The sequence below is a fragment of the Panthera pardus genome, unplaced genomic scaffold (assembly GCF_024362965.1).
Source record: "Panthera pardus isolate Hobbes unplaced genomic scaffold, ASM2436296v1 HiC_scaffold_26, whole genome shotgun sequence".
NCBI lineage: Eukaryota > Metazoa > Chordata > Mammalia > Carnivora > Felidae > Panthera > Panthera pardus.
This window is the reverse complement of record NW_026526832.1, coordinates 14685995-14705854: the sequence shown is the minus strand read 5'-3', so window position 1 is coordinate 14705854 and position 19860 is coordinate 14685995. Positions and strand designations below refer to the sequence as shown.

The 19860-nt window shown below is 37.8% G+C and overlaps 1 protein-coding gene across 1 annotated transcript in view; it reads left to right on the top strand.

The window, feature by feature from the left end:
* TTC27 (tetratricopeptide repeat domain 27) overlaps positions 1 to 19860 on the top strand; it is a 187915-nt gene that overhangs the window by 38202 nt on the left and 129853 nt on the right. Inside the window, exon 9 of the mRNA XM_053891008.1 lies at positions 2895 to 2961. Within this exon, the coding sequence (XP_053746983.1) occupies positions 2895 to 2961 (67 nt within the window). The remainder of the gene's footprint in view (positions 1 to 2894; positions 2962 to 19860) is intronic.

Here is a 19860-nt window from a genome sequence, read left to right as displayed (position 1 = left end):
GCGCCCTCCATGGGAAGGGGCAGAGAGAGGGAGAGAGAGAGAATCCCAAGCAGGCTTGTAAAAAAAAAAAAAAAAAAAAAAAAAAAAAGTCTTTTCACTCAGTAGAATTTACCCTTTTGTGACCACCTCATAGCATTTTACTTCCTTTCCACTGACAGTAGGATTTCATTTACGCACAAGTTGAATGCCGCCCTCCATTCCTCTTGTTAGTTAGGGTGAAAGGGATCACACACACACAGCTGTGCTTCTAAGCCCACAGCACTCGTCCTATCACATTATTTGATTCCACTGACAGAATTTATGCTTACTGTGAAACATTGTCCAATTCATGATGATTCTTAGTATATAAATAATATAAATAGCAACTATTTGTGAGCAGTTTCATGTACTAGGAATTGCACCATGTACTTCCCACATTACCCCCTCTTAATGTTCTAGTGACCCTAGAGTTTGTTACTCTTCTCCATTTTTCAGAGGGGAAAGCGGGTTTAAATGGCTGACTGACTTAGAATTACAAAGCAGCAGTGAAGGCTTGAATATCCAGGTTTTACTGACCTTTCAGTTTCTTAAAACATCATTTTGGCAAATTCATGATTGTCAACTTATCAGAAAATTAAATCAAGCAAAGTATACATATTCCTAGGCATTCTGTCAATTGAGCTTTAGGTACAATGAATTAAACTTCACAGTTGAGAGAGGACTAAAAGACAAAGAAAATGCTTGTTCTAAAATACTGTTTTTTTCCTCCAAATACAATATTGATGGAACAGTTAAAAGTGCTGAGTGGATTTCATAGGCAACTTGAATCTTCCCTGTTCGGTAGAAACTACTTGGTTATGTTTTGAATCTTGGAGCACCTGATGCGGTTTATAAATGAGTCAGGACATCTACATGAACTGAATTCCCTTGGGGGTTGTAAACAGTGATTTTGTTATACCGCCTGATCTCTATCTGATCCCCATGGTCATTACCTGTATGGGAAGGTGACTTGGACGTTGCAATGGGCTGGGTTGGTTTAGAAAGGAAACACAGAGAAGGTGAATTCTTACAGATGGTTGATTGGTGAAGCAGTGGGGCTAGGAAAAAAGAGACAAATGAAAAACCAGACTCTTAAATACAGAGAACAAGCTGGTGCTTGCCACAGGGGAGGTGGGATGGAGGGATAGGTGAAATAGATAAAGGGGGTTAAGAGTAAACTAATCTTCTTTTAGAGGTTTTGTTTTTTTTGAGAGAGAGTGCACGTGAACAGGGGAGGGGCAGAGAGGAATGGGGAGAATCCCAAGCAGGCTCCATGGCCAGCACGGAGCCCCAGTGTGGGGCTCGATCCCACAACTGTGAGATTATGACCTGAGCCGAAATCAAGAGTTGAATGTTTACCCAGGCACCCCGAGAGTAGATTTATCTTTGTGGGCATTGAGAAATATGTAGAATTGTTGAATTGTTATATTGTATACCTGAAACTCCTATAACACTGTATATTAATTATACTTGAATTTTTAAAAAAGGTAACCACTGTCCTTAATTTTGCATTTGTCATTTTCTGTAAAAAATTTTTTTTTGGTAAACGTTTATGCATTTCTGAGAGACAGAGAGAGACAGAGCGCGAGTGGGAGAGGGGCAGAGAGAGAGAGGGAGACATAGAATCTGAAGCAGGCTTTGGGTTCTGAGCTGTCAGCACAGAGCCTGATGCGGGCTCAAACTCACGAACTGTGAGATCATGACCTTAGCTGAAGTCTGACGCTTAACTGACTGAGCCACCCAGGCGCCCCTCTTGCCTTTTCAAAAAATATATTTATTCACATGTTTTTATACTTCTTTTTTTTTTTTAATTTTTTTAACGTTTATTTATTTTTGACAGAGAGAGACAGAGCATGAGCAGGGGAGGGGCAGAGAGATAGAGGGAGACAAAGAATCTGAAGCAGGCTCCAGGTTCTGAGCTGTCAACACAGAGCCCGACTTGGGGCTCGAACTCACGGACCACGAGATCATGACCTGAGCTGAAGTCAGACGCTCAACCGACTGAGCCACCCAGACGCCCCACATGTTTTTATACTTCTAAGTTGATTGTTTCATGTTGTTGGTTTCTGAGCTTTATGAAAATGGTATCTTACTATATGTAGTCTTCTGTGATTGTTTTTTCTCTCAATATTCTGTTTTTATGATTCATTCATGTTTTATATGTAACTACAATTTACTTCGCATTACAGCATCCCTTTGGGTGAATATTTCTCTGTTCATCAGTCTCCTTTTGGACGTTTGGATTGTTTCAAGATTTTTTCCTATCATACACAATTTTACTACGGATATTTGTGTGTATGGTTCCGGTACACCTATTCAGGAATTTCTCTGGGCTCTATACTTAGGATGGAATTATTGAGTTAAGGATATATGAAAGTTTGCTTTACAAGATAGTGCTAAATTGTTTAACAAAATCATCCTGTCAAATTGTACTTGGATCAGCAGGATCTAAATATTCCCATTGTTCTGTCTCTTTGACAGCCTTTCTCTAATTTTTGCCTAATGGTTACAGTAATATTTTAATTTTTTTGGCCTGTGTTTGATAAATAGGAACTGGTGCCACATTAATTCTTTTCATTTTCTTTGTGACCTGGCACAGATTAGATTGCTTTCCCCCAGTAAAATAAGTTATGTTGACATTTAGTACACCAGCCACATTTTATTTGTTAGCATTTTACTACATACTTGCTTAGTACATTATTTACTGTCATACTTATCTTTGGCACACTCATATCTATATTTGTACATGATACAATATTACAATATGTGCTTTGAAATATATACACTTTACGTTGCCTTTTTAAAAATTTGGTGTCATTAGTTACAACATGCATTTTAGAATTAATTTGCTTTTTTTTTTTTTTTTTAATTTAAAGCACAAATTTCCAAAAGAATAACCCAGTGCATAAGTTAACTGAAGAGGAGCTGCTGGCATTTACATCAGTGAGTAATGTCGTCCTTTCCGTTTAATTTTTTTCCTTGTATGTTTTAGGGCTTCTGATGTATTCTTGCCTCAGATTGCTCCTGTTGAAACACTGCCACTTAAGGAAGTTAAGGGGATAAAACCTCATCATTTTAGTTTCCAAACCACATCTATCTTGCTGTTGGTTTAAACACAAGCATTTTCCTTTGTACTTGCTTGGATTTGAGGGCAGTGACCAAATATGTCTTGTTCATTGTTTGATCCCAGCACCTAATAGGTGCTCAATAAATGTTGAATGAATAAATGAAGTGACAGAACAAGAGTTTGAATCCTCACCCCAAAGCTACTATAGTATGCAACTCTTTTGTCTAAAACTGAGGGTGACGCCTGCATGGATGGGATGAGCAAGAGGACATCAGACAGTGAGGAGCAGAGCCAGGAGGGTGTAGGTTATAGAGGACAAGGAGGGAGGCAGTGTCCAGGGCACGAGGTGCTGGTCAGCCTTCCACACCGTAGAGCAGTGAGAGGCCGTGGGCACTGATAATTAGTGCATTGCTTATCTCCTGGACGGGTCCTGTGGAATATCATGTAGTCTCTCTCATTACGGGGAATTAAGGAGGGAATGGGGTATAAGAAAATAAAGCTGATAGATAAAGACCACAGTCAGAGAAGAATGTCAGTGAAAAGAAAAGATCCAGTAATAGAGATGTTTGAGGTTTTGAGATCAAAGAAGGATTTTCAAGAACAGAAAAGTCGCAGACCAAAGGGTCACTTGGTGTCTTCTTAGCTTTATGGATAAAAAGATAACGCATGTCTTTGATGAGCACAAATTACTTAAGATAATTTTTTCAAAGGCATTTTTATTATGCTAGTTAGAATCAAGTGAGAATTGTGATGTTTTTTTCTTTGTTATTTTTCAGATAAGACAAAAATGAAGTACTTTTATCTGGTAGAAAGCTAGCTTACTTTGTATTGTCATGTACATTTTGCAAGTTACTGTTTCCTGCATAAGGTCTTGGAACTGATGGGATGTACATCCTTTGAGGCCTCTGGGGGCCTGCTTTCTTTTCTCACTTAAGCATTCTGAGAAGTCTTTGGTGTTTATGATGATAGTGTATCTATATGTAGGTAACTATGTGGAAATGTCCCTGTTTATTCACCACATATGCTATAAGGAATTTGACAAGTAAAGTGTTAAACACTTTTTTAAAAGATTTATTTAAAAATGATTCTGTGTTTCCTATTTATTTAGCTAATCTCTGTTGAATACTGAATCTATGTCAGGCATTGTGCTGGTCACTGGGGATACAGTGTCAACAAAGTCTTTCCCTCTTGGAGTTTACATCTATTTACATTCTTGTGGGGGAAATATATAATATACAAAGAGAGAAATAATATATTTAACAGATGTGCTTTGGAGACCTGTAGAGCAGGGTAAGGGAACATGAATGGCATGGGGATGGCTGTGTCAGAAAAGGTGGTGGGGAGGATCTCAGTGAGAAGGTGACGCTGAACACAGGTCCACGTGCAGTGAGGCCCAGGGAAAGGTGTGGAGGGTCTGAAATGGTGGTCAGTTTGCAGTACTGTAGGGAAGTACAGAGCTGGTGGGGACAAGTGTCTAGATGATACATGATGACTGGGACGCTTGGGTTTCTTCTGATGACTGGGGTAAACAGGATGTAACATGTGCTAGGAAGTGTTCCTGCTGGCCTTTTATGGGGAGGGGATCAGTAATAACATCCTTTGGGGGACTGGTCTTAGCAGATTAAGGTATATGTGTGACCCATAGTTATCCTAAAAAACCCACTAAAATACTCTATTTATATTCAAGCAGTTAATTTTTTTTTTTTTCAGCGTTTCCCTTTGGTGCAGATAAATTTCTTCCTTTTTAAAAAACTTTCCCTTTTTTATTTTCCTGTTTCTTTTCTGATTCTTCCCGCCCTCCTCCCCCACCCATTCTTGTTCCTCTCTACTGTGAAGTACTTCTGACGTAATTAACTCTGGTAACCTCTGGGGTAGGTAACTCATCTCTCCTAACTTGCAACGAGGTCATAAATTTGAATTTTATACTTTTCCCCCTGGGGCTTCACAATACATAATGTTTTTGCTCTCTTTCCTCCTCTAACTCTTCCAAGTCAGAGCTGACCTGAGGACTGATCTCTTTGGAGGAAAGCTGTTTGATTACAGTGATGCAAAGTGCCAGGCCTGACTCTTCTAAGGAGATGAGTTTTTAAATTCCAAGTGAATCTTTATTTCTTAAGAAGTAGGGTGAGGAACTTACCTGTAAGGAGGGCTTTTAGGAGCCCCAAGGATGCTTTGTGATCTGCACCACCCCTTCTTTTGTTTATCCCAAAGGAAGCATACAGAATATACTGGAAAAATCCAGATGAGCCCTTGTCAACTCATCCTTGTATTTATCAGTACTTCCTGACATCCCTTCCTTGTGCAAGATATTGAGGCAGATAATAAGATGAGTTGGAAGTGGCCCCTGGTTTCAATGAGGAATTTCATTGAAATTTATATCTTGTATAATGATATATCCTGTATATAAATATCCTTTATCTGTATTATTCTATATTACTCCAAAAGAATATTGGAGGAAAAGGGAACACTTTGAGTTGCTACCTCACTTCTGAACTCTTGAACTTCTGTCTGTGCTTTTTTCTTTCTTTTCTTTTCTTTTCTTTTTTTTTTTTTAAGTTTAATTATTTTGAGAAAGAGAGAACGGGAGAGGGACAGAGAGAGAAGGAGAGAGAGAGAATCCCAAGCAGGCTCTGCACTGTGAGCACAGAGCCCGATGTGGGGCTTGAACCCATGAACTGTGAGATCATGACCTGAACCGAAACCAGGAGTTAGGTACTTAACTGACTGAGCCACCCAGGTGCCCTTTCTTTCTTTCTTTTTTCCCTTCCTTCCTTCCTTCCTTCCTTCCTTCCTTCCTTCCTTCGTTTATTTATTTCTTTTGAGAGAGAGAATGAGAGCAGGGGAAGGGCAGAGAGAGAGGGAGAAAGAGAATCCCCAGCAGGCTCCTCACTGTCAGGGCAGAGCCCAACTCAGGGCTCAAACCCACAAACCATGGGATCATGATCTGAGCCAAAATCAAAAGTCAGATACTTAACTGACACAGTCACCCAGGCACCCCTCTGTGCCTTTATTTAACACAGATCATATTTGGGCTTATAATTCTTCATGTATTCATGTATATTCATGTATATTTTCCCTCCCACAGGACTATAAACTCTCCATTTCAGGGACTGGGCTTTGTTCTTCTCTGGGTCTTCTACAAGGTCCAGTGCAGTGCTTCCAAGCTTCACTTGTAATTGTTGCTCAGTAAATGGATGCAGAAGAAGAGAATGAATGAAATAGACTCAAACCCTGGACAGGATTTATTTGTGTCCATTACCTTGACGATTTTAGGTAGTGCTGCATGATGGTACTTGATGGGAAGGATAACCACTTGTTTCATCTTCTGTGTGATGAGGGAAGTAGGGGATGTGCCTCGTCCTCAGCACTGAAAACTTGTTTTGAGGATCAAATTGGAGAATGTCCTGACAGTACCTTTGAGTAGGTAGAGCTGGTGCACCCATAGCTTTCAGGGATGAGCTGGATCATCTGATCACTGGTTTTAGGAGAGCATTTGTTTTCCAGGAATAAGAATTCCTAAGGGGATAAGACCTGCTTGAAATTGGCTGTAGATGTGGGAGAGAAGGAGGAGGGAGGAAACAGCATACTCTTTCTTGCTGGGCATCCATTTACCTTCTCTGGCAGCAGCGTGGTGGCCTGGAACTAGGGGTGTAAGCTATTGAGACTAAGAAGTGTCTTTTTGTTAACAGAAGGTCAAGAGTAGTTTAAGTCTTAATATTCCTACCAGTGGATTGTAAGCACTTGAAGGGATGGGGACCATAGTTACTGGAGATTTGTTAAATATTTATTGAATAGGGGCACCTGGGTGGCTCAGTAGGTTAAGCGTCCCACTTCGGCTCAGGTCATGATCTCGCAGTGTGTGAGTTCGAGCCCTGTGTTGGGTTCTGTGCTGACAGCTCAGAGACTGGAGCCTGCTTCGGATTCTGTGTCTCACTCTCTCTCTGACCCTCCCTCACTCAAGTTCTGTCTCTCTCTCTCTCAAAAATAAGCAGTAAGAAAAAAATTAAAACAACAAAAAAAGTACCTTCCCACAAGATGTTAATTACAAGGGTAAAAGGGTAAAAGAGAAATCTCTTTTTTGGAGACATTTTTATTAGTGATTTCCTGTTGGTGCAGCATGTAGAAATACACGTGAGATAATGTTGGGAGAATGTTTTAATTCAGCAATGTCAGAAGCTTATCCTGAAAGAAATATTTTATTTTTTTAAGGTTGTCATAATGTGGTGCTGTTCCTGAGATACTCGATCCACACATTTCAGGAAAACTGAATGACTCATAGTGAAAATAACCCATATTGTTTTAGAGAGCCATTTATGTTGTATCGGCTTGATAATTTAAAATTAGCTGTTATCTACGTTATTTCCTTTCAGATGGGCCAAGTCAGTGACATTCAGTAATGCTTTTAATTTCCTTTCATTGTTGAAAATGGGAACAATTTAGTTAATTCATACAGGTGTTTCAGTTTTCATTGGCAAAAGTTTTGCTTAAGTGTGAATTGATACTGGCAGCCTGCCTTCTGACTGTCTGCCGAAGCCCCAAGGTCTCCGTAAATGAAAAAAAGAAAAGACTTTTGGAACTTACACATTATATTGTATATATTTTCTCTTTCTGCTATAAATTTTAAAGCTATTTAATAAATACTTATCTGTGAACATAGAACGGTTTGCAAACACTTTTACGTGATTGCCTGTTTTTCTTTTAGGGCATGTGTATTTCTCAATTTTTTAAGATAGGCAACACAACTTTCCGAGATAGCCATGACACCCCTGACAGTTTGTGTTAGCATTACAAGATTGCACATTCTGTATTAAGCAGTTATAGCTCAGGATTTTTTTTTTTTTTTCTGGTTTGAATACTTGTCTCTCAAAATGTTACTTGTACATTTTAATAGGCATTTATTGGTAATGACTATTGTGGTGCTCTCTGGGTTATAAATGCTGTTAAAGAAGTAAGAGATAGGCCTGCTTTATTTTTTTGTATCAGTTTGTAGGTTAACTGTTATTAAACAGAGGATTCATAAATGTTTTTTGACTGGAGTTGAACTGAGTTACTTGTATATGTCCTATTTCAGGAATAGACAGAAGGACTGCTAGGATTTCAATAGGAGATTAAGGCACTTTTCTAACCACCATCTATCTACTCTGGTAACTGCTAGACTTCTTTCATCACCGTTAGCCATGGCTTAAGGTTAATACTTATTTGTGGGTTTACTTCTAGCCACATTGGAACAACTGGTACTGACCTTGAACTTTTACTGTAAGCAGCTACAAAACTGGACAAAATATATGAAGCAGCAGTGCAAAAAAGGATAAGTCATGACCAAATTGTGTTTATCTCAAGAGTGCAAAATTGGTTTAATATGAAGAAATCAATGCAAGTCATCTTATTAGTAGAGTAAAAGAGAGAAGCCAAATGATTATCTTGATAGCAGAAAAGCATTTGAAAAAAATTCAACACACTTTATTTTATATTACACAATACATACTTTATATTATAAAGTGTATGTGTATATATTATATTATATTATATTATATTATATTATATTATATTATAAAAGCTTTTAGTAAACTAGAAATTGAAGGGAATTTCAACCTGGTAAAGGGCATCAATGAAGAATCTCATTATTAATATTATTATTTTCTATTTTAGAGAACATGTGGGTGGAAGAGAGGGGGAGGGAGGCTCCATGCTCAGTGTGGAGCTTGATGCAGGGATTGATCCCACAACCCTGGGATCATGACCTGAGCCAAAATCAAGAGATGGACGCTCAATTGACTGAGCCACCCAGGTGCTGCTCTAATTAAAATCATTATTGACAAAAAACAACCTTTCCTCCTTAAGATCTCCATTGAACTGGAAATCCCAACTAGTGTAATAAGACCTGAAGAAGATGCAAAAGGTATATGAATTGGAAAGGAAGATATAAAACTATCATTATGCATAGATGACACAATTATATTCATAGGAAACCCTAAAGAATTGACATGAAAGCTACTAGAAGTAATAGGCAAGGTCTCAGAATACAAGGTCAATAAAAAAAAAAAAAAATCAGTGAATAATTTCTAGCAGTGAATAATTGGGAAAGACATTTTAAAACTACTTATGATAGCATAAAATATCAAAAATAAAGTGTTTTGTGATAAATTTAACTGAAATATGACTTGTATGCTAAAAATGACATAATGCTGAGAAAAAGAAGATTTAAATAAATGGAAAGATTACAATATTCATGGATTGGAAGACTCAATATGTTTGAATTGACAGGTTTCTCAAAATTGAGTTATAAATTAATAGAAATAAATTCCTCGTAGGCTTTTTCTCTTTCCAGAAATCAGCAAGTTGATTCTAAAATTTATTAGGAGGACTTCTGCTTCTGTGATGGGCAAGTAAGCTGTTTGGAGCCATCCTTCAGATAAAAAAGACAAACTGGACAAAATGCAAGAAATAAAAAAAACAGCTATCTGATGAACTTGGGAATGACTGAAGGCAGAAAGATTCTGGAGATGACTGTTTTGCTTGGAAGAAGGGAATGACATTGTGTGTTTTTCTTGTTTCTATCTTATGGCTAAATCTTGGTGTCTTAAGTGCAAGGCAGCTAAAACTCTGATAGCAATCCAGCAGTCTTTCTAAGGACAGAGATTGGGGCTACCATGGCTGCTGGACTGTGAGGGGGAACATTTCGTAAAGGAGAGAGTCACGATGAAGATTCTTACATTCTTGATATAAATGTTGCCTAAGTCTGGCTTATTCTTGAGCTACACGTGTGTAGGGAATACTCTAAGCAGCTTAGCTAAGGACAGAGGAACTCAGAGGAGATTCTGAGCAGCCACACAAGAGACTATGTCTATAGGCTTAGTCAAAAGTTATGTGCTAAACACAAGACTTTTATGTGTTTAAAAAAAAATTTTTTTTTAACGTTTATTTATTATTGAGAGACAGAGCATGAGCAGGGGAGGGGCCGAGAGACAGGGAGACACAGAATCTGAAGCAGGCTCCAGGCTCTGAGCTGTCAGCACAGAGCCCGATGTGGGGCTCGAACTCACAAACCGAGAGATCATGACCTGAGCCGAAGCCGGATGCTTAACCGACTGAGCCACCTAGACACCCCAAAAAGTTTTATGTGTTATGTGTTAAAATATAAAAAGCCAACACTTTGGAACAACACAAGAAAAATCACTCTCAACAGTGTAACATTCACAATATTTAGGATATCATCCAAAATTGTTCAGCAAATGAAGAATAAAGAGACCATAAGCAATTCATAAGAGACAAGATAGTCGATGGAGACTAACTCCAACATGACCTAGATGTTGGAATTAGCAGACAAGGATTAAAGAAAGATCCTTTGCGGCACCTGGGTGGCTCAGTCAATTGAGCATCTGACTCTTGATTTCGGTTCAGGTTGTGATCCCAGTGTTGTGGGATCGAGCCCCATGTTGGGCTCCATGTTCAGCAGGAAGCCTGCTTAGCATTTTCTCTCTCTCTCTCTCTCTCTCTCTCTCTCTCTCTCTGTCTCCTCCCCTCCCCCTGCTACCCCTCTCCTCAACTTGAGCACACTCTCTCTCTCTTTCTCTGTCTCTCTCGAAAGAAATCAAGTGAGAAAGATCCTTTAATTACACTCAGTAACATAAAGGAAAAATGTTTGTAATAGTCACAAAGAGGAATTTGTAGAGAAAAATAGAAAGTATAAAGAACCACAGGGTAATCTTAAAATTGAATTTATGTAAAATAAAATGTATGTATTTATGTAAAATAAAAATTAGTGGATGAGATTTACAATTGAATGGAGATGATACAAGAAAGGTTTAGAGAACTTGAAGATAAATCAATAGAAGCTATCCTGTGTGAAGAACCCAGAGACAAAAAAGATAAAAATAATGAATAAGGCTTCTTGGATATGTGGGACAGTATCAGAAGGTTCAACATACATGTAATTGGAGCCAGAAGAAGAGAGAAAATAGGGCAGAAAAAATTTGAAGAACTACTGGCTAAAACTTTCCTAAATGTATAAACATCGTATATTTATGAATTTGAGAAGCACAGTGAGACCTAAGCAGGGTAAAACAAAGTAAATAAAGCCTATGTATGTCATAGTCAGTCTGCTAAGGTGAAACATAAAGAGAATGTCTTGATAAGAAATAGAGAAAAATGACACATTAAGTAAGGGAAAACAAAGATTTCAAAGATCTCTAACTTCTTCTCAGGAACTATAGAGGGCAGAAGACCATGGAGCAACATTTTTAAAGTGCTCTAGTGAAAAATGTATCAACCCAGAATTCTGTATTTAGTAAAAATATCTTTAAAGAATTATGGCCAAATGAAGACCTTTTTACTTTTTATTTTTTATTTTTTTCGATTTCTTAAATGTTTGCTTATTTTTGAGAGAGAGTCAGAGCATCAACGGGAGAAGGGCAGAGAAAGAAGGAGACACAGAATCCAAAGCAGGTGTCAGGCTCCAGGCTCCGAGCTGTCAGCACAGAGCCTGAAGTGGGGCTCAAACTCATGAGCCATGAGATCATGACCTGAGCTGAAGTCGGACGCTTAACCGACTGAGCCACCCAGGTGCCCCTGAAGACTTTTTTAGATAAAAGAAACCTAAGAATTCGTTGTCAGCAGGCCTGTAGTATAAAAAAATACTAAAGGAAATTCTTTAGGATGAAGTGAAAAAAAATTCATACAGAAGCTTCAGTGTTCAGAGAGAATTAAAGAACATCTGAAATGATAAAACATCTAGATAAATATAAAAGAGCATCATTTTCCTTACAATACCTTTAATATATATATATATATTTTTTTTTTTTTCTATTTAAAACAAATTATGAAATTCTCTGTTGGTATTTTCTGAACTATGTAGAAAGCATGCAAAGGTGGATAAACAGACCTAGATGATTGTAAGTTTTCTACATTTTATGTGAAGGATTACACTATTAATTCTAAATACATTGTGGACAAGTAAAGATACTGCTATTCTAGAGCAACCACTTAAAAATGCAAAAGCATCTGGGGGGGCTTGGCTAGCCCAGTTGGTAGAGCTGGATCAAGATGTGACCCTTGATCTCAGGGTCATGAGTTTAAGCCCCATGTTGGGTGTGGAGCCTACTTAAAATTTTTTTAAAAATTATAAAAAAGTGCAAAAGCATCTAGCTAAAAATCCAATGATAAGTTAAAATGGCAATCTGAAGTATTTTTGAATAACCCAAAAAGAAGCAGGAATGGCAGTACAATAGGATAACAAATACATTCAACCATATCTATAATTATATTAAATGTTAATGGATAAATACTCCAAATAAAAGTCCGAGGTTGTGAGAATGAAAAAAAAAAAAAAAAGCAACAACCAACAAGACATAACTATATGTTCTTTCTTTTTTTTTTTTAAATTTTTTTTTCTTTTTTTTTTTCAACGTTTATTTATTTTTGGGACAGAGAGAGACAGAGCATGAACGGGGGAGGGACAGAGAGAGAGGGAGACACAGAATCGGAAACAGGCTCCAGGCTCTGAGCCATCAGCCCAGAGCCTGACGCGGGGCTCGAACTCACGGACCGTGAGATCGTGACCTGGCTGAAGTCGGACGCTTAACCGACTGCGCCACCCAGGCGCCCCAACTATATGTTCTTTCTAAGAGTTGTATTTTAAATATAAAGGCTCAGGTTGAAAAAAATGGATAGAAAATATTATCCTATGCAAACATTAAGTATAAAAAGATACAATTTAGATTTGCTAAATTAATATAAAATAAAAGGGCTTTGTTATAAAGAATACTTCCAGAGACAGAGAGGGCTATTTCATAATAATAAAGGGAGAATTTTCCAAGAAGACATAATAATCATAAATGTATATGTGCCTAATAACAGCTACATGACGTCTGAAGCAAAAGTTGACAAAATTAAAGTGAGAAATAGACAATACCACAATCATCTTATTTTAACATTCCTCTCGCAGCAATTAATAGAACAGCTTGACAAAAACACTGCATAAATACATAGTTAATTTGGACAATACTATGAACTGACTGGACCTAATTGATATTTATAGAACAGTGCACTCAGAATACCTTTTTTTTTTTTTTTTTTTTTAAGTGCACATGGTATGTTCAACAAGACCATATACTGGGCCAGTAAAAAAATCTCAATAAAAAAAAATGCACATCATATGGAATGTATTCTCTAAATAACTGTTAGATATCTAGAAAAACGCCCAAGTATTTGGAAACCAAATAATTAAGCAACATAGTTAGTCTATAGATCAGTAAAGAAACCACAAAGGAAAACTATATATAAAAGTCAGTCATTGACCTCTATTTCCTTCAATTCCTTAAAGTAAAATTGTAACATTGGGGTAATGAGCAATTTTCAGCTAGGATGCTAAGTGCATGAACCATAATAGAATTGGATAGAAAGTTATATTGAACTTCATTAAAATTAAAATCTGCTCTTTGAAGGACATCATTAAGAAAATGAAAAGACAAGATTCAGACTGAGCAAATATTCACAGTACATATATCTCATAAAAGTCTTGTTTTCAGAATAAAGATCTCTTCCAACTCAATAATAATAGGATAAAGCAATGAAAAATGGAGAAGGTTTGAACCAGATCTTCCACCAAAGATACATGAATGACCAACAAGAGTATGAATGATGCTTAATACCAGTAGTCATTGGGAAAATGCATTTTAAAACCACTTTACACCACTTAAAAGACTTAATACTGTGTGGGGTAGTTGGAACTCTTATCCATTGTAGATACAGTGTAATGTAAAATGGTACAACCAGTGTGGAACACAGTTTGGCATTTTCTCATAATCATCAGTGCTACCTCTAGGTACTTACTTATGAGAAATGAAAATAAATGTCCCACAAAGACTTATCTACAAATGTTCATAGCTGTTTAATTCATAATAGCTTAAAGCTGGAAAAACCCAATGTCCATCAACAAGTGAGTGATAAACTAGAGTACATCCAGCTAAAGAATTGATACGGAGCAATGAAAAGAAATGGAATACTGATACATGCAACAGTGTGAGTGAATCTAAAAAACACGATTTTGAGTTAAAAAGCCTGATTCCATTTAGTTGGAATTCTAGAATAGATAAAACTAAATCATAATGACAGAGAATAGGTCACAGATTGATTGCCAGGGAGCTTTTTGAGCTGATGGAAATTTGTATATCTTGATTTTCATGGTTGTTGCATAGGTGTATACATTTGTGAAAACAGCAAAGTCTTGCCAAATAATGGGTTTATTTTGTTGTGCCTGTCATATGTTTCAATAAGGGAAAATGTGTAGGTGTTATTTAGAACTATAATGTTTAAGATTGATGAGTTTATTAAGATAGATTTTGACTTCAGTGTAGATAGGTCGTCAATTTCAGAACTACAACACGAAATACTCAGCCTACCTGATGTGTTAAGTGGAAAGAATGTAGGAGAACAAATTCCCAAAGGGAGGTTGCTCAGTGTTCACATTTAGTATCAATTTTACTTTTTTTTATATAAGGCAAAATCAGGGCAATTTCCCTCAAATATTTTTGGAAACTACTGTTCAAAAGAAACTCTAGGTTGCTCTTGGGGGGCTCAGTCAGTTAAGCGTCCAACTCTTGATTTCGGCTCAGGTCATGATCTCACAGTTTGTGGGATGGAGTCACGCATTGGGCTCTGCACTGACAATGCAGAGCTTGCTTGGGATTCTCTCTCTCCCTCACTCCCTGCCCCTCCCCCCTGAACGTACTGACCTGCTTTCTCAAAACTAAATAAATAAACATTAAAAAAGAAACTCCAAATTCAGGTGGAGGAATATACTGTTTAGAGCTCCACTTGTGGTACTTTTGACCGTTAACACCTAACACAGGTCACTGATTTGTTGAGTTGAATTTTTCTCCCCTCATGATCAAGAGTCAGCAGAAACAACAAACAAACAAAACAAACAATTCATTGGGCCGGAAACTTGTGTATAAAAATAGCATACGTAATTGGCATCTTCTAAAATACGATAAGGTATTAATACATGATTTCAAGCAACTTCTCTGTTAATGGATATAAAAATAGCTAATTAGTAGAATTTAATTCTTTAAAGTCTGTAAATGCCATTCGAGTAGAATCTATATCAGGTCTGGAGATTAAACTATTGATTGTGTGGCAATCAAAGAGTTGAAGAGTATACAGGAATTCGTTGTATGTCTTATTCCTTGAAACTTCTCTGAAGAAAACAAATCTGAAAATGAAAAGTTAAAGGAAAAAACCTCTTGCACAAAACTATACAGAAAATGAGTAAGCCCATCACTGCCTTATGGCTAGTTAACCATTTCTTTATTTTATTTTATTTTATTTTATTTTTTTAACATTTATTTATTTTTGAGACAGAGAGAGACAGAACATGAACGGGGGAGGGGCAAAGAGAGAGGGAGACACAGAATCGGAAGCAGGCTCCAGGCTCTGAGCCATCAGCCCAGAGCCTGATGCGGGGCTCGAACTCACGGACCGCGAGATCGTGACCTGAGCTGAAGTCGGATGCTCAACCGACTGAGCCACCCAAGCGCCCCATAGTTAACCATTTCTATTTGGAGTTGAAGATAATAAGCCAGCTCTCTGGGATATGTTCAAATAACTGTTAAACTTCTTTAAACCTGCCTCTGTCTCTTACTGGGTTTCAACCTTGTGGCTTACCCCACCTTGTCTTTAGTAGTGAAGGAAATAGGGAGGCATTAAGAAGTAAACCTAAAGATATAGATTAAAAGGGGGACTGATGGGCCAGAGATCAGAGGCTCCCATGATCAGAGATCAGTGGCAGTTGTGAGGAATGGAATTATCTGACCTAATAGTGCTTTCAGAACTTTCTACTAAGCCAAGACCCTCAGACAAGTCTGAAGGAATCCTAAATTCATGGTGTGGCTTGCATGGCAGCAGAAACCAGTTTCTTTGGAGGAAAACATCAACAGTCCCAAATTAAAACTGAGCAATGAGCTCACAGTTAAAGATCAACAGAGAAGAGAAAGCAAGCCACCATGACTGAGAGTCAACAAAGACAAGAAGCAGGCTAAAGGAAAAATTGTGGTTTTCTGATTCATAATATAGACCGGCTATGGGGATGTTGAAAGAAGTAAAGCATGTACTAATCACGAAGGTAGTCGAACAACTTCTATTCTTAGACTTTTATGATTGGAGAGGGAAAATATAACTTTTACAAGTAATTTGAAACTGAAAACCAGAATTTAAAAAATGCAACCCATGCTTATCCACATCATAGAGAGGTGATAAAACACCAGGAAGGTGTGTGTAACAGGTGTTTCAGAGGTTGCAGACTTAGAAGTATACCTAAGAAGTGCTTCCATCTCCATCAGTAGATACATGTACGGATGTTTAATAATGGTAATGTTTGTCATCATGGCAGACAAACTGGCAACAAGCTAAATGTTTGCTGATAGGAGAAAGGATAAATAAATTGTGGTATTTTATCCTTATTCTTCTTTCTTTCTTTCTTTCTTTCTTTCTTTCTTTCTTTCTTTCTTTCTATTTTTTTTAAGTAAGCTCTATGTGGGGCTTCAATTCACAACTCTGAGATCAAGAGTTGCATGCTCTACAGACTGAGCCAGCCAAGCGCCCCCAAATTGTAATATTTTATATGACAATTGTGAAATATTATACAACAGGGAAGTGAAAATAAATTAACTATAGCTAAGCAACAATGTGGGTGGGTTTTATAAATGTAATGAAAAGTTGAAAAAAAGTCCCAGATTCACAAGTGTTTATATTATTATACTTTATAACTTAAACTTTAGCTACTTATAATCTTCTGTGTGTATCAAATAATAAAAACATGGTATCTAAAAATTATTTTGAGCAATGGGAAGATCATTTAAATGTTACTTGATAAAATTTTTTTTAATGTTTATTTTTTTGAGAGAGAGAGAGAGAGAGAGAGAGAGCATGAGCCGAGATGGGGACAGAGGATCTGAAGCGGGCTCTGCGCTGAGAGCAGAGAGCTTGGCATAGGGCTCAAACCCACAAACCATGAGATCATGACCAGAGCTGAAGTCAGACCTCAACCGACTGAGCCACCCAGGCGCTCCTGATAAACCATTTTCAATAATAAACAGTTCTGATTTCACTGCGTACATTTTACTTATAAAGTGAATGTTACTGTCATTCATTAGGCTAGTGTGAAACAGAATCAGTGATGATGGGGAACATTAATAGAAGATGGAAGAAAAAGACTTAAGAAAGAAAAGACCCTTAGTAGGGTTCACAGTCCCCAGAGAAGGAGAAATATATAGGACTTATAGCTAAGTTGGTAATATATTTGATATTAAGGAGTCTTGTTCAAACTCATGTCTTTGTGCTTACGCGTTTGGCCATCACTGAAGCTAAAGAAGGTTCTTAGGCTTTCTGACGTGATGAATTAACATGGTGCTTAAGGATGAAAAATTCAGCTTTAAAATAGTTTGTGTCTTGGGGCGCCTGGGTGGCTCAGTCGGTTGGGCGTCCGACTTCAGCTCAGGTCACGATCTCGCGGTACGTGAGTTTGAGCCCCGCATCGGGCTCTGGGCTGATGGCTCAGAGCCTGGAGCCTGCTTCCGATTCTGTGTCTCCCTCTCTCTTTGCCCCTCCCCCGTTCATGCTCTGTCTCTCTCTGTCTCAAAAATAAATAAAACGTTAAAAATAAAATAAAATAAAATAGTTTGTGTCTTTTAAATAGGTCTGTTTCTCATGACAGTGTGAAAGGTGAATCTGGTAGAGCTGATGAACTGACATCTCCAGAATGTAGAAGGTCTTTATTTATTTATTTTATTTTATTTATTTATTTATTTATTTATTTTTAACGTTTATTTATTTTTTTGGGACAGAGAGAGACAGAGCATGAACAGGGGAGGGGCAGAGAGAGAGGGAGACACAGAATCGGAAGCAGGCTCCAGGCTCTGAACCTTTTTTTTTTTTAACGTTTAGGTCTTTATTTTTTGAGGCAGCCACATGACCAACAGCTTGATCTCACTCTGGTGTCTGCTTTCTATATGAAAATTTGCAGAGCAGTGAACAGAGCTTTGAGAGCAATTGTAGTAACAGGAAGTTTGGAATCTCAGGATTTGCCAAGCATGTTCCTAGATATTATGGAAGAAATCAAGGTATAAACATAAGACTTGTCTTCCTGGATTTTTTTTTTAAATTTTTAATGTTTTATTTATTTTTGAGAGAGAGAGCGCGCGCAAGTGTGAGCAGGGTAGGAGCAGAGAGAGAGGGAGACATAGCTGAAGGAGGCTCCAGGCTGTGAGCTGTCAGCACAGAGCCTGATGCGGGGCTCAAACCCATGATGTGAGATCATGACCTGAGTCGAAGTCAGATGCTCAACTAACTGAGCCACCCAGGCGCCCCAAGGAATTTTTAATCTAGCTCAGGTCAGATAAACTTATGAAAACATAATTGACAATACCAGGCAGTTTAAACTACAAATTGGTAGCACAGATAAACAAATCCCCTAACTGCTCAAAAAAAGTATTTAGGACAGAGCAAAGAAGGCTTTGTTCACTAAGGGAAGATTTGAGTCAGGCCTTGAAAGACAGCTGGGGTCTAGATGGAGTGATAGCAGGAGCAAAGGCAAGGAGATGGGAAGGGTGAATTGTACTGGGTTTGGTTAGCTGGGTTGGAAGATTTGGTTAGGGCAGTAGTGAGACCTGGGGGAAAACAGATTTGCGACAGATTTTAAATGGCCTCTGGAGTAAGGCCTGGGAATTTGGACTGTAGTTCTCCTTCTGGGGATAATTTATAAACTAAATTTAGAATTCTAAACTTACTGTCATTTGATACTGAATTTAACAATGGATGCGGTTTTGAATAGTTCATTATGGAAGGGGGAATATACTTCTGCTTTTTATAGTATTTCTTTGTTCCTTGCTTTTGTAAGGTCAGCCTGACCTGGGTAGGCACCATCTGATTTGGCTTGAGTGTAGCCAGACAATTATGGACCTACAAAGAGAATGCTGAGTAGGCTTTGATTTATGTGCAGAAAAGCAGCTATCTAAAAGCTCCTTCCTTCACATTTAAAGGAGCAGACCAGCTGGCTGTCATGTAAAGGACCCCAGTGACGTCTGGAAGAAGATTATTGGAAACATGCAGTGATAAGAATGAAAAGGAAATTTGTTTTTAATAGAAACAACACTCCAGAGTTTCTTTGAGGGTGTTACAAAACTTTCTTTGCTACTTTTCTGGGAATGATGGCAGTGTTTCACGTAGTGGGATTGTCAGCTATGTAAAATGATGCCTGTATACATAGCGTATCATAATAAGATTTACTTTTTTAGCGTGATTTAGGGTGGTATTCATTGGCTTTTTCATTTCACACTGTTAGCTGAGTTTCGTTAGGTGTTGGATTATTACAGGTCCTTTTTTAGTGTGAGTCTGAGCACCAGCCCAGGTGGTGTATCTTAAAGTGATAGGCGCCTGCTGAGGCATGCAGAACAGCCTTCCTTTTGCTCTCAAAATACCTGCTTTTCAGCACTTGCTGAAGTGGATTGATTCTCTCGCTTTTATAAAACGTTGTAACTGTAAGCAGAAGATATTACTAGAGTTGATTTCAACTTTCATAGTCATAGTAAATATTTAGAGTATGTATTACAAATTTATGATATAAGTATTAATAATTCATGTTACTAATAAGTAATATTGTAAAGAGTACATGAAAATTATACACTTACAAAAGCTTACTGGATCAGTGAATCGCCTTTCATAGATTTTGGTCAATGAGAGTTGAGAAACGAGAGAACTTTTCTTAAAACAGCCATGCAAGT